Genomic DNA, 14,481 nt, shown 5'->3' with positions numbered 1-14,481 from the left:
CTCCCATCATATGGCTTCCTGGCTGATTGGTCATGTCTGGGTATTGGACTTCTAGGACTCTCTGGGTCCCCCATTGGCTGCCATCATGCCCCAAGTGTTTTTTGCCTGGGGCCCTGGGCCTGGGCCCCTCATCCCATTTCCCTGAACCTGTCTACATTCTGAGGCTCAATGGAAGCCTTTGTTGCATTTTGGACATTGGGTCTTGTTCTCTCACCCTGTTTTCTCATTCTGTCTCTATACCAACATTGAGCTTTCAGATGCCCTACTTTACCACACTGAAAGCATTGACGAGTCTCTCTGGAAGTCCCTTGCCAGAAGGAACCCTGTCTTCCCATGTTGGGATCTTGGGAAGTCTGCATCATAGCCTGGGTATGAAAGGCATTTGTGCCCATTGTGGCACAGCGTCTTATGAGCTCCTCTAAAGGAGCATCCTTGCGGAGTCCTAGTATAATTCTTTTACAAACCTCATTAGCATTTTCCTTAGCAAGTTGCCTTATCAAAATGTCTGTTACTGCATTTTCCCCATTAGTTCTTGTGATAGCTGTCTGCAAATGTCCCACAAAGTCAGCAAAGGGTTCATTTGGCCCTTGTGTTATTTTTGTGACATTTTTGTCTTGATTGTGGAGAGAAGCCCACGCTTTGACAGCATTAGCAGCAATTTGCTCATATGCTGCTATGGAATAATTAATCTGTACTGCAATGTCTGCATAGGAACCTACACCTGTTAGTAGGTCACAGGTGATTGCAGCATGAACTGCACTTTAACTATTTTGTTGGGCTTGTATTCTACAGAGCTCACTATATTCAGAAAGCCACAAGTAGTACAGGTTCTAGGCATACCCTTGCTATAGATTTCCAGTCATTAGGGGTCAAGATTTCAAAAGCCAAATTCTGTAATAACATCTTAACATAAGCTGATGTAGCCCCATAAAGAGTGCAAGCCTTTTTCAGGTCTTTGAGGATTTCCATATTAAAAGGAGCATATTTTCTATTTTCTTGACCTAAAGAATTAAACTGTTGAATTACAGGAAAAATGTGATGTTGGAATTCTGTTACATCTCTCCCTTCTGCTTTGGCCTTAATTAGTCCCTTTTGCAATCTAGTTATAGGATCGGCTGGATGCTGGGGGGTGGGTGGGGAGGTGCTGGTGTTGTCATTGCCCCAGGGGTCAATACTCCATCCTGGAGGGTGGAGTTGATGGAGGAGACTCAATTACCTGCTCCTTAGGTGGGGCTGAAGCTGCCTCAGATTCACCACACCCTTGAGCCTCACTTAAGTCTCCATGCCCTGTGGGGATATGGCCATTAATCTGTTCATTGTCTTCCTCCTTTATCTCAGGCTTCCTCATTTGTCTATTTCTAAAGCTTTTTTTCTTTCTTCTATAAATCATAGGGTTCTTTAAGGCCAATTGTATTATGTTGTATAAATAGAATGCCTCGATGCAAATTGAATGAGGACCATTTTTGTTGTAATATACGGAGAGCTATTGCCCAATTAATGTCCAATTATCTTGAGAGATTTGCTCTTCCTCTAAGAACCAAGAGGAGGTGTGTTTTAATGTACCCAGAAGTCTAGCTATCTGTTCCCAAGTTATAAGCAGCCTTTGGTCTTTCTATCAGGTTAAGCATACTTTCTATAGCTCCACTCCTGGGTGGGGGTGAGGAGGTTGGGGGGGGGGTAATGGAGAATCTTTAGCTAGCATCTGTCCCATTTCAGTCAAAAAAGGTTACTAGTTTAGTCTTTAAGAAAATAAGTTCCCTGTTTGTCTATTATACTCAGCCAAGTTCCTGGTCACTGGAGACTTCTTCAGTGAAAGTAGGGTCCTCGTTTCCCACCCTTGGGTGCCAAATGTTATGACCGTGTATTTTAAAATCAGCCATAGTCAGGTATTCAGGTTAAGGGAAAATCTTCAATCTTTATTCTCAGTAGAGGTGAAGAAGGATCGGAGGTGAAGGGGGATCGGAGGTGAAGGGGGGATTGCGATAGCAATGTGTGCAGCTGAGTCAAGAAGCCAGCCAGATCAGAAGCAGCCAGCCTTCTCTTTCCACTCCTCTCTCCGTTCCCCTGCCTCCACCCACTAAAATCGTCATTTCCTATACAACACATCAGGACTTGCACAAAGAGTGGGCAGGAGCCATTCTTTCTCCGAGCATATATATTAATAGAGTATGGTCCAATTACTATTTAGCCTCATGTGCTTGGGACCTCACAGTGCATCAACTCGAGTGTCAGCCCATTATATTATGGAATTTTTTTCTATTTCACAAATTCTGTTTTTTTAAGGAATTATTTTTTTTCCATTTCACAAATTCTGTTTTTTAAGAAGTTATTTTCTTTTTCTGTTTCACAAATTCTGTTTTTCTGGGAGTTGTTTTCTTTTTCTATTTTATCAGATCTTTTAATAAGCTATATGCCTTTTCCAAACCGTCTTGGGTTTTTTGTTTTTCCTTTTCCTTTTCCCATTTTTCTTCTAGCTCTCTTTAAGATCCTTTTTAATTCTTCTAAGAGTACCTTGTGTGATGGGGACCAGGGTATATCACACTTTGGGGTTTCATTTGGAGACAATCTGCCTTTAGTCTCCCCAGGGTTTGAGATCTGTTTTCCTCTTTCACCAAATAAGCCATCCATCAGAGTTCTCTTTACATTTTTTACTCAGTTTTCAAAAAAAGTTAAGGTCTGCTTTTAGGGCAGGGGAGATTTTCCAAGATTCCTCTACAAGTGGTGACTTTCTCTTTAAAGGGCCGCAGCTTGGCTGATTCAGTGTTGACTCACTTCTGGGGCTGGGTGGGTGTGAACAGGTCCTTTGAGATTGTTCACTATTGACTTTTGTACTTGTGTCAGATGTTTTCTAACTTCTCTGCGGATCTACTGGCTTGCAGCCAGGGCAGAGTAGCCAACAATTGTGCTGTAGTTCCTTCCCTTACATTCTCCCTCAGGGAGAGTCTGTACTGCTCTGGGATTCTGGGCTGTTTGTGTTTGTTTGTTTTCAGCTGCTTGTGCTGGCTGCCTCCATCCCTTTAATGATTGAAACAGACCTTTTCTGGCAATCTTCTAAATTATCTTCTGTTGATAATTTATTGCATTCTCAATATTTGTGGGTTCTGCTGGTCCAGAGCTAATTTAGAGGCTGGATTTGCTAATTAGTCTGAGGGTTGTAGGAGAAGGTCAGAGAAAAATGTGTACTGTCTCCGACATCTTTGCTCCACCTCCAGAAAAAAGTATTCTTCATTTTTGAGACTGACTCTCCAAAATGATTTTCTAGCTCTTAGATATTAAGGATAAAACAAAATCATTTATATATATTTATAATACATATCTTTATTAATTAGCTGATTACATGAATTTTGTTAATAGATAAGAATGCATCAGGTTTTAATATGTTTTTAACTTTTTCCCTCCCAGATCATTACTAAATATGTGTATGAGCTCTTGGAAAAGGATTGCAATTTGAAAAAAGTCTCACTTCCAGTAAGTTATTGTTTTAAGTTATTCCTGTTTATATTTTCAGATGTAACTTTTATTTAAGAAAAAAAACTTTAAAAAATATTAATTTCCTATAGTGGATTTTAAGATTTTATCACATTCATGACTTATTTAAGAATAGATTTTTTTAAAGATGCCTTCCAACATGTTACATTGTATCTTTGGGAAAAATAGTACCATAGCACCATTGGTACTTGCTGAATGTTTTGGTGATGAGATAATTGTAGGCAAAGATATGGAGGACTGGGGGAAAGAAATCAGAGTCACTTGGCTGCAGGACAAGGAGGAGAGAAGCTGAAGACTCTGGACTCTAGAATCAAGGATACATCTTTGGCAAGCCACATGGCAACTTGCCTGCCTCCTTCACTTTTCTTCCTTAAGACCAAGAACTTTGAGTAATCCTGACTCTGACTGATCCTGCGGCTCTCCAGGGAGCTAGTCCGGACATTACAATGGAGGTCTTGTCATGGATTCTTTTAAATTGAAGAATGTGAAAATATCATAATAATTTCTGCCTTTTTGCCCCTAAATTTGATGGTATATTATAGAACTTAGATAAACTTGGCTTTATTCTTTGTAGGGCCCCAAAAGCTCAAAGGACTATCCCCTTTGCTAGTTGTTATTTATCATGGATATAACTATAAGCTTTAATTTCATTCACAACTCAATTGCTTCAGAAATACAAACCAAATTCTTTCTATGTATAAAACACATTTGTTTCCCAACTAATCTGTCCACGCCTTCTTTTTATTCATATTCCCCCCCTCCAGTTTTAAGATTTTCTCGGGTTTGATCTTAAAAAACTAAGGCTAGCTCTTCTCCTCAAAGATAATTCCAGATATTACCACCTTCTCTACTCTTCCCTTAACTCCAGCTCAGCCTGTTTTTTTCAAGGACTGTGAAAAATCACCCAATTTACATTTTTCTCTCTCTTCCAATATCTAGTTTTTCATGATGAAGCTGAGTATATATATTCAGCTTCAGAGATTTGCTGAGAACTTCTCAGGATTTCAAGTCCTAATTTCTCTGGGTTTATCTTCTTTAAATTATGAAGCATATTGTTTTTGGTTAGGCTGTTACTAATATCCACAATTTAGGATTACCAGATTTACTTACGCTAGGATAAATAATTTACTTAAATGACCTCACATTCATTACTACCCCTCCATAATGGTTGAACTGTTTAACTGTTCAACAATTAGTATTGTAACCACTTTAAACTCTTAAACATTTCCAATGTGCATTAAATGATAATGCTAGCATATGTGATTATTAAAGTAAAATGAGTATTTGTAGTTTTAAAAGAGAATCTAAGATGACTCCTTAAGATATAAATTTATAGATATTATTTTTTCTCTAAATGTAACCAAAATATTAATAATAGGTCAGTATGTTTTAGTTTAGATATTACCTAAAATTGGAGTCTTTCCTATCTTTAAGTCATAGTATATTATTTTGTTAGGACAACTAGAAATGACACCCAAATCTGATTACTTTAGTAAATCTTCCAGGCTTAAAAAAAATCCATTGTTTTTCTTCCGAACTTAGAGATGAACTTCTGTAGTAGGAGATTTCGTTAGCTTAAATGAGATTTTACATATGTATATGTGTATACACACACACACACACACACACACACACACGCCCTCCTGATGATAGCAGAATTTCTAGCATTGCTTGAACCTATTGTGTTAGAAATTTAGAGCTCTTTTCTCAGAAAAGCAGAACAATTCGCTAAGAGTCTTAATATTATTCCTTTGTCTAAAACTAGATTTAAACAACTTAGAGATTAAATTTATTAATTAGTCTTCAGATGGCATTTTTTTGAGAACTTACAGGATTTTAAAGTAAAAGGCATAACAATGCCCCTAATAATCTTCACTTAAAGATTTACTGGTGTATTGTTGGTGATTTGTTTCTTGATTTTACATTCCTACTCATAGTTTTCCCAGTTGCATTTCACCTGATACTATGATCACCATATTTCTAGATGAATAGAAGTTCTCAATTGTATTTTTAGCCTCTCAGTTTTGCTTTGATATTAATCAAACATCAGAGCTGAGTAAAGTGAGGCCAGAAGTCCCTCATTTTAGGGACTGAATAACACCACTTTTGCTCCATTTTCAGGCCCTGCTGGCTTGGATCATAAGAGACCAGGGCTGGATATTGAACCCAGTCTCCTGAAAGGTAGTGTAGAGTATTGCCACTGAGCCAGTTGGCATGCTTTTCTAGTATGTTTTGATGCTGAATTTAGTTTATAAGAATGTAGTAAATATAGTGTTGCTTATGTGAAAAAAATATGCAGATTATCTTTGGAGTTAAATCCGTTGTGATTCATTGTGAGATTTCGTACAGTTCGGTAATTCCAAAGGAAAAAAAAAGTGACAATACTGCATGAAATGTTTTTCCCCCTCCATAATATATCACATACTAAATTTAAAAATCACTCTGGTTACCAATGAATAAACTAAAACTGCATTTTTAAAAACTTTTTTATGGAAATTTGATGACAATCTGAATGGAAGTTAGTGAAAAATAGCTGAAAAATATTAGAAATTTTAAATTTATTGCCAATTCATTTTCTATTTGTATAGATTATTGACTTAAATAAGGCAGCTAAATATCATGACTATAATATTTCATTCATCAAATTATGTTTTGATAAGAAAATCAGAATTAATACAGTTCAAAACAATTCAAATGCTACAAATCACTCTGTGTAGTCTCATTGTGAATAGACTAAATGTTATGTGAAGTTGATTTGCCAATAAAGTGAGGCTGTACAAAAAAGAATGACCTTTATCTGCATTCCTTAGTGAAAGCTTTGTTTAATGAATTATCACTATTTGAAGATAAATTGGTTTGGAAAAAAAAAGTGAGGGTTTTCCCCCAAATTTAATTAGGTTAAGAAATGAATACTTTATATTTTAAAGTTAGTTCAATTAAAGTGTATCGTAAGTAATTTTTAGCAAGTTTATTGGTTCAGAGTGCTGTACTAAAATGAGGGGGAAAATAAATCTACTATCATCAGTGGTTCAAAAAATTTCTTTCCTGAGCTTAAATCATGCATAAATCATTTTTCATTTACTTTTAATTGTCTTAACTAAATTAAATATTTTTGTCACCTTCTAGTTCTCCCTTTACTCAACTAAAATGAATATGTGCATTTTGACTTGGTTACTTTCAAAAATCTTTCTGCATAACAGTTTTTTTTTAAAGATCACAATTATATTTTTGCATCTTAAAGTTAACTTTTTTCGTATTAAATTTGTTACTTGGGACTTTTAGAAACTCAGTATTATCAATGTATGACAAAAATCCTTTGCTGCCCAAAAAAAAAAAATGGCTGGCTATAATAAAAAAAAGAATTGAAAAAGTGAATAGTGGTTGGATCAGAAATAAGAACTTTATTGATAAATTCTCTCATTTTAGTGATTAGAGTCCTCATTGACTTTCATTAAAGGATTATGGATACTATAATTTTTGCATGTTTGATAAGGGAGTGACTAGAAATGTTTCATTTAAAAATCTTAACTGATGTATAGTGAAAACTGACAGCTATGTTATTTTCACCATTTGTTTTTTCATTGCTTTGTAATTTGTGCTTCCTTTCTCTGTGTTTTATATGCTTTTCAGTAGCAGTAATTTATTTATGTTATTTTTTCCTTTGTTTTTATTCTTTTTCTTTGTTATTTTCTGTTTTCAGTCATAACCATTTTTATCATTTGTTGTTGTTTGTTGTATATACATGTAAATATTTTACATGTTGCATGTAAAATTGATGTACTTTTGCTAAATTTCATGCCTGTAATTAATAATTGCACAGTTATTATTATTAGTTATTAATAACTGCACAGTTATTAATTATGAGGTGATCATTATTCCTCTTTAATATTTACCACATATGTAGTCCTCTACTTTCAAATTGCCTTGTGGTTATGCATTTATTAATCATCTTAATATGCTTTCTGAAATAGGAAAGTATTGCCTCCACTGGTGAGAGGAACATCAAACTAATCTAACTGAAAATATAATCCTCCTCAGAAGTCAGTGACAAAGCTTAGTTAGAGTCCTGGATCTATTAGTTTCTTTTTTTAGATTATTTGACTATTTTGATTCTTGATATTTCTCCATGTGAGACAATGAAAAGAAATCTTTAATATTTTAATACAGTCTAGCATAGTTGATATTTTAAAATTTTGTTTATATAGATACTGTAGTATAAAACCATAATTGAGAACTGATAAGATTATTTGAAAAGTAAAGAATTTGAAATATAACTCAGTTTTAAAGCTTTTCTTTTTTGTTTTTATTGCTATGTGGTGGTGGTGGCAATAACAATAAAAGCTAAGAAACCAGCAAGAGTATTTTTTGGCCTTTGCAGCTAATCGTTTCTGAAATTTTCACCTTATAATCCATTGTTAATAAAGAAGTTTAAAAAATCCTGTTGTCTAACACATAAACCAACTTTTAAAAATGGAAACTTTCCAACAAATTGACATTGTTTTGTTTTTGTTTTTGTTTTTGTCTTTTTGTTTTTGTTTTTGTAAGAAGTACATTGGCTACCATGATTCTTAGAGTCCACTTTTATCTGAATTTATTAATATTATAAAGCAGTAGTAATTAGTGAATTTAGAAGTAGCTCTCACATTCCTCAGTTTCTGCTTATTATGTTTGAACAACCCTTAAGGGAGGGTACCTAGGCTGAATGTTACAGCTCCACAACAGTAGAGCTCTTAGAATTAGTGCTATAAATGGTGATCCATAGAAGTTGGTTCATTCCCTAACTATCTTCCTCTTTGGTAGTCAGTGGCATCAGACAATTCATTGAAACTGAATTTAGTTTTTGTATCAGAGTATTAAAATATATAATGTATATATAATTTACAAAAATTCTTTATCCCATTTCTCAGAACAATCTTATGAGGTAGGTAATAAGCTACTATATCCTCTTTACAGATAAGGAAACTGAGACTGAGTGAGATGTGATCACATAATTAGTAATTTGAGATGGGAGTGGGGTCAGCTCTTTTGAATCCAAATTCATTGTTCTATTACATTACACTGTAAGGTCAACTTTTATGTTAAACACATATCAAAATCTCAAGTTTTTCATGGAAAAATTCATGTTGTCTTTTCTTTTGGGTTGATTTATGTGCCATAATATAGTTCTCACAGGGCTGAGAATTTTCTTTTTAAAATTATCTTCCAGCAAAGTAATTATCCTTCAGAGAATGGTATGACTAAAAGATCAGCTAATATTGAATATCATAAAATTATAGATCTATAATAGATAACCAATGAATAAATGCAGATAATTGAGTGAGTTTGTAATTCTGATTCATGAATTAATTCCTACATATATAGGAAACAGGGAACAAAATTTGTGTACCTGGATATTATAGAAGTTGCATTAGATGACAATCAACTTTTGAAAAGTTTTCAATAACTTCCTATTGTTCCACTAGGTATTAGTTATCACTTCTAGCAAAAAAAGATTTTGTTTCTCCATCTACAATTGTCTTCCTTTTTGAATAATTTTTCCTGTAAGTTTAAATAAAGGACATTTAGAGCCTCTTTTCCTTTTTCATAACATCATACTAAAGAACTTCATTATTCCGTTCTTGTTTCTTAATCTAAAAATGTAATTTAAATTTCACATGAATGTTTTATATTGTAATCTATTTCACAGTTCTGTGATGTCACTATGATCTGTGGGTATCTTTTTATAGTTTATATAAAAGCAGCCATTAGTTTTTTTGTATTACAAAAGCAGCCATTAGTTTTTTTGTATTACCTAAACATAACATTTGTACTCACTATTTAATTTTTTTTAATTACAGGTAGATGCTACTGAGAGTGAACCAAAGAATTTTATCTTTATGAGTGAGGATGCAATGACTAATCCAGACAAACTGATGATTTTAATTCATGGTAGTGGTGTTGTCAGGGCAGGTCAATGGGCTAGAAGGCTTATTATAAATGAAGATCTGGACAGTGGCACACAGATACCTTATATTAAGAGAGCTATGGATGTAAGTGAAATTATTTCTTTTTTGTTATTTTTAGTTCTATTTTATTATGTATTAGAAATTATATTTTAAGTTTTATTTAGTTTCATGAGATGTGTATGTTGAGTATTTTAACATGTCTTGAAGTACATGTTAATCTTCAAATTATAATTAATTTTCTTACATGAAACATTGTGTTATCTTGTTATTAAAGAAAGAAAATAAGGGAATAGGAGCTAAAAATGTTTCTTTAGAAAGTTCTCCCTGCAGTAGAGATTTAACATTCTCAATTTTCTTATATTTCTTTCTATCATATTCATCTATTTGAAATACAAATCAATGAGTATTTTTTTTTGGGGGGAATGTCACTCACTTAAATGCAGCAAGCATATATAATACTAGACATTATGTTTGGGGATAGAAATATAAAGAGAAAAATGAGACATTCCCTGTTCTCAAAGAGGTTACCTTTTTATTGGAGGAAACAGTATCTATACAGATAAGTACAAAACTGAAAACAAGTTTTACAGGAACATCAATATAAGCTTTCCTGAACTGTTGCTTCCTAGAATTTAAAACTAAATAAATCTTATTCCTTGATTGAAAAATGCTGAGTTAATTTTGCTATTTATACCCTTAAAAAAAAAGAAACAGAATTATACTTTTAGCATCTTGATTTATTTTCAGACAAGTCTCAAATAAAATATAATGATAAAAAAATAAAATTGTAAATTGCATATTTATCTACTTATTCATTTGAAAATAACCCTTATATGAAAGGTATTTATTGTAAAATTCAGATATTTTCTTTGTTACATTTAAGATTCTTTTGTTCCATCTTGTCATGCAATTTTTCATATCACTGTCTTATTGTATTTTGCTGCTTCATAAATTTTGTGAACTTGCAAACTTTTTTGGGGGGAAGCACAAAGTTTATTTTCATATGCAAAAATAGAGACTTTAATAGAATGAAGTAAAATTATATCTTATTTAAAAAGTTTATTCTTAGACCAAGAGTAGTCATTTATTTCAGAATCTATAGGTCATATTTACTTGAGAAGTATATAATACTATTTTTTTATAATGAAAATTGGATAGAAATGATTATAGTAACATTTATTCTCCTTTATATTAACTCAAATGTTAAGATCAAGATTCGTTTTCAAAAGAACAGTTTTGTTTGGAGAATTTTAAGATTTGTACCAACATAATGCAATTGGAATATCTTTGTCAGCTTTTTTATTTGTCACATATGGTAAATGTGCTGGATGTTTTGCTTTTGACTTGACTAGTAAAAACTAATAACTAAATAGCATTTTGAGATCAAATACCTTTTAGAATTGAAAGGGCTTACAGAAATACAAATTGTATCAGACTATATTTTTCATTCTAATGATTTATTGTTATGCTTTTTTACATTTTGAAATGAATGCTATTATAGACAGATTCTTTGTATTTAAGTAAAATATTCCTTATGATATATAATTTTAAAAAAATTCACATTTTGGAACCTCATTTGGCAAAGGAAGTTAAATATTTTTTACCTATATTTTGGGAATGGAAGAACCCTGAATGTTGATTTCATTAATTTTGAAAACTCCTAATTCCTAATGTGAGAAATCCCTTCAGTGATATAAATCAGTAATCTGCCTGTAACTTCTAATTTTCAAGGGTTATTTGCTATGTTGAGAGAGTGTCAATGTTTGAACTTGAGACTTTAGGACACCAAGATTGCATTTGATTCAATAATAAATGTACATTTTCTGGAAAACTACTTATCTGAATATGCATTCCATAGATACTATTTCTTTCTTTCTTTTTTTTTTTTATTTTTGATACTATTTATTTCAACACAATACCCTTATTACTTTATGCCATTCTGATATTTTTTTATGTCTCAACATCTGTGTTCACAGGTTCTGCCATATTGTTAGCAACCTTTAAAATTCATGTTTCTAAAATAAAATATTTTGATTAAATTCTTAAATTCGCTTTAGTAATTGATCTATCACTAGAACCCAGGTGTGTAATTTTCTATTATATTTAGTTGTAAGGATGATATTTGGGGAATGAGGCAAACAGATTCCCCCCTTACCTTATCTTTTCCTCTTATTAAATAGTATACCAAATAGAAGTGAAGAAATGGTTTGTGTCACTGAAGGTTGAGAGCTATTCTTTCTACTCAAACCTGTACTGGTGATATACTTAGAGTGATAGTAGCCCACTGTTCAGACAGTTCCTATCTTATTTCCAGGAAGGCTTGGCAGCTTATATATGATATCTTGGCAAAAATAACAAACCATTAAAATGATTTATAGTACTGGTTCATTTTTACAAACTGTGTAGATTGTTTACCTCATCTTTTTTTTTTTTTAATAGCTGTGTATATACACTGTCATTAATTTATAAGTTGAGGTCCCTTAGTTCACGTTTAAGAGACTGTTTATTTTGTCTTAGGTATTTGTCCTACAGACTTGGAGTTAAAAAATTTCAGTTTATAAATTAGAAGTTGTTCTTTACAAGGACTTTTTCTGAACAAAATAGGGTTCATAGGATACTTATTTTGGCTTCTCTCTCCAATTATACCCTTACAAAAATGATTAGTATATATAGTTTCACATTTAAATAGATATTGCTCTAAAATAGGTATTGCTTTGGAGTTGGTCAATATTGTCTATGTTTCCTGATACTACTAATAATTCTAATTCCATAATTGTGAGTTTCCATTGTCATTTTTTGACTGGGGGTGGGGCATTTGATTTGGAAATGGTGAATTGGGCTTATATAACCCAAGAGGATTATATAAACTGGGGATCTTTTCAGATCATCTAATCCAGACTTTTGTCCACAGACATTTTAGACTGATGAAAATTTTATCAAGCATGTTGCTCCATCCTTTCTTAGCAAATCATTTTGATATTTAAGTATACCAACAAGCATCATTCTTAAATTCTGATTTTTATATTTGATTTTTAAATGCCTTAACCTTTTATTAATCTTAATATATTCTAAGAAAAGAAATATATCCTTAAAAAATAAATCCTCTTTTCTCCTGTATATTAAAGAATAAGTAACTGCCATGGTTTCTCATAAAATCTTTAGATGGTTCACCCAGTTAATCACGTCTTCCTGGTTTAAAAAAAAAGTAACCATTTATAAAACATATTTTACTATAAGAAATATAGCAAATTTCACTATCATTTCTTTTTTCTTTTTTTTAATAGCTGAGGCACTTAGGATTAACTGACTTGCCCAGGGTCACACAGCCAGGAAATATTAAGTAGCTGAGGTTAGATTTGAACTTAGGTCCTCCTGACTTCAGGGCTGGTGCTCTATCCACTACACCAGCTAGCTGCCCCTTCAGTATCATTTCTAATAAAATTTGAAGCCCTAGGAGATGATGTATTTATTGCAACATTTAGTTATAGAAAAGCTCTTATATAGTCTCTTGGATATCATTGTAATGGGAATTGACTTGCCATTTAGTTATGCTGGTGATTTCAAAAATGATTTATAACCTTTTAGCTTTTTATCTCTTATTCCTTTGTTGTATGATGGTTAACTTTTATGCATTAGTGCTTATGTACTTGCTTTATAATTTGTTAGATCTTAACATTCTTCACACAGATTGACAGTTTTCACATAGATTTGCAACTCACTGAACTGTTTATAGGATAATAGACATTTGCAAAAAATATTATTGGAGTCATTAAAGGTTTTCATAAAGGAATAGGTTATGATATTTATCAGCATTCTGGGTTAATGTATTCTTTTTGGTATCTACCTCCTATGTCTAAATATATATCCAAAGTCCTTTCACAGAGTAAATACAAGATCATTTTGATCTAAGTAATGAAGAAATTAGAATTAAACTCATCATATGGAATTCTAACTCATCATTATGAATGATGAATTTAATTCATCAGTAGAATTCTATGGGGCAAATATGAATGCTCAGAAAGAAAATAGAAATACTTTTTCCGTATGGGACATTTCCATTGCTATTATTAAATACAGTGATACTACACAGAAAAAACTAATAATAATTCAAGTCAAAATTAAATAATTGCATGTTCATAGTGTTGAAATTATTAGATATGATATAGAAGATGTTTTATAATCAGGAATCATAAAAAGTGTACAGTTCCTTAGATTCCTTTAACTTTAGTCTGGTTCAACTGACTTAAAAAATATCCAAAAATATGTGAATTGTTGTCATTGTTGTTGATAGCTATCAGAAAGGATTTATTCAGTGGTTACATGGGATTTCTAGTAATAGTTTAGCATTGACTTAACCATTATTAAAGATTGATATACACATATGTATATACACAGATACATATATATGTATAAATAGATTTGTGTGTACAAAGATAGCTATCTCTACATATGTGTAGGTATGTATATGTATATAAACTTATGAACATAAATTTCTAAGTATCTTTAAAAATTGGATTTACATGGTGCTTAAGAACAGTGAATTTAAACTCACTTAAGGAACCTATGAAAGTTAAAGTAATGAAAACTTTCTTTTTTAATTGGATCCTTTTAAAATCTTAGAACAGAATCATTTTAATAGTGAGTTGAAAAAGTTAAGCAATTCAAAATAAAAAAAATATCTTAATTCATAAAAACTTGATTAAAGAAAATAAAAGTTATTACATAATAGAGTTCATAGAGGATTGTTCAAGACATCAATCCTAGAAAAGGTTAAAAGCTTAGCATATTACTGAACTGACAGGGTATATAAACCCACACTAGCCCCTATGCCAGTGAAGGAAAACAATGAGATGACAGCTCTTGTGTTTGGAGAGAGGTTGTTAACGACAGCTTATTCCTTTATGATTTCAACTTTTGACAGAAGACAGGTCTGCTTGTTGCATCATGGCAGATGTATCATTACCTTCTGGCCCTGTCATGAGTGAATTGGAAAAAACCCACTTGCAGTTCTAAAAATCCAATTACTATCAGGAATTTTGGTACCATT

At 32.3% G+C, this 14,481-nt stretch overlaps 1 protein-coding gene across 3 annotated transcripts in view; it reads left to right on the top strand.

Moving 5' to 3' along the window:
* FAM172A (family with sequence similarity 172 member A) overlaps positions 1-14,481 on the top strand; it is a 501,056-nt gene that overhangs the window by 121,295 nt on the left and 365,280 nt on the right. For all 3 annotated transcript variants that reach the window (XM_031967600.1, XM_031967592.1, XM_031967603.1), the window contains 2 exons: positions 3,403-3,468; positions 9,327-9,518. In XM_031967600.1, the coding sequence (XP_031823460.1) occupies positions 3,403-3,468; positions 9,327-9,518 (258 nt within the window). The remainder of the gene's footprint in view (positions 1-3,402; positions 3,469-9,326; positions 9,519-14,481) is intronic.

The sequence above is a fragment of the Sarcophilus harrisii genome, chromosome 1 (assembly GCF_902635505.1).
Source record: "Sarcophilus harrisii chromosome 1, mSarHar1.11, whole genome shotgun sequence".
Taxonomy (NCBI): domain Eukaryota; kingdom Metazoa; phylum Chordata; class Mammalia; order Dasyuromorphia; family Dasyuridae; genus Sarcophilus; species Sarcophilus harrisii.
The sequence above is the reverse complement of the archived record's forward strand: the minus strand, read 5'-3'. Positions and strand labels throughout refer to the sequence as shown.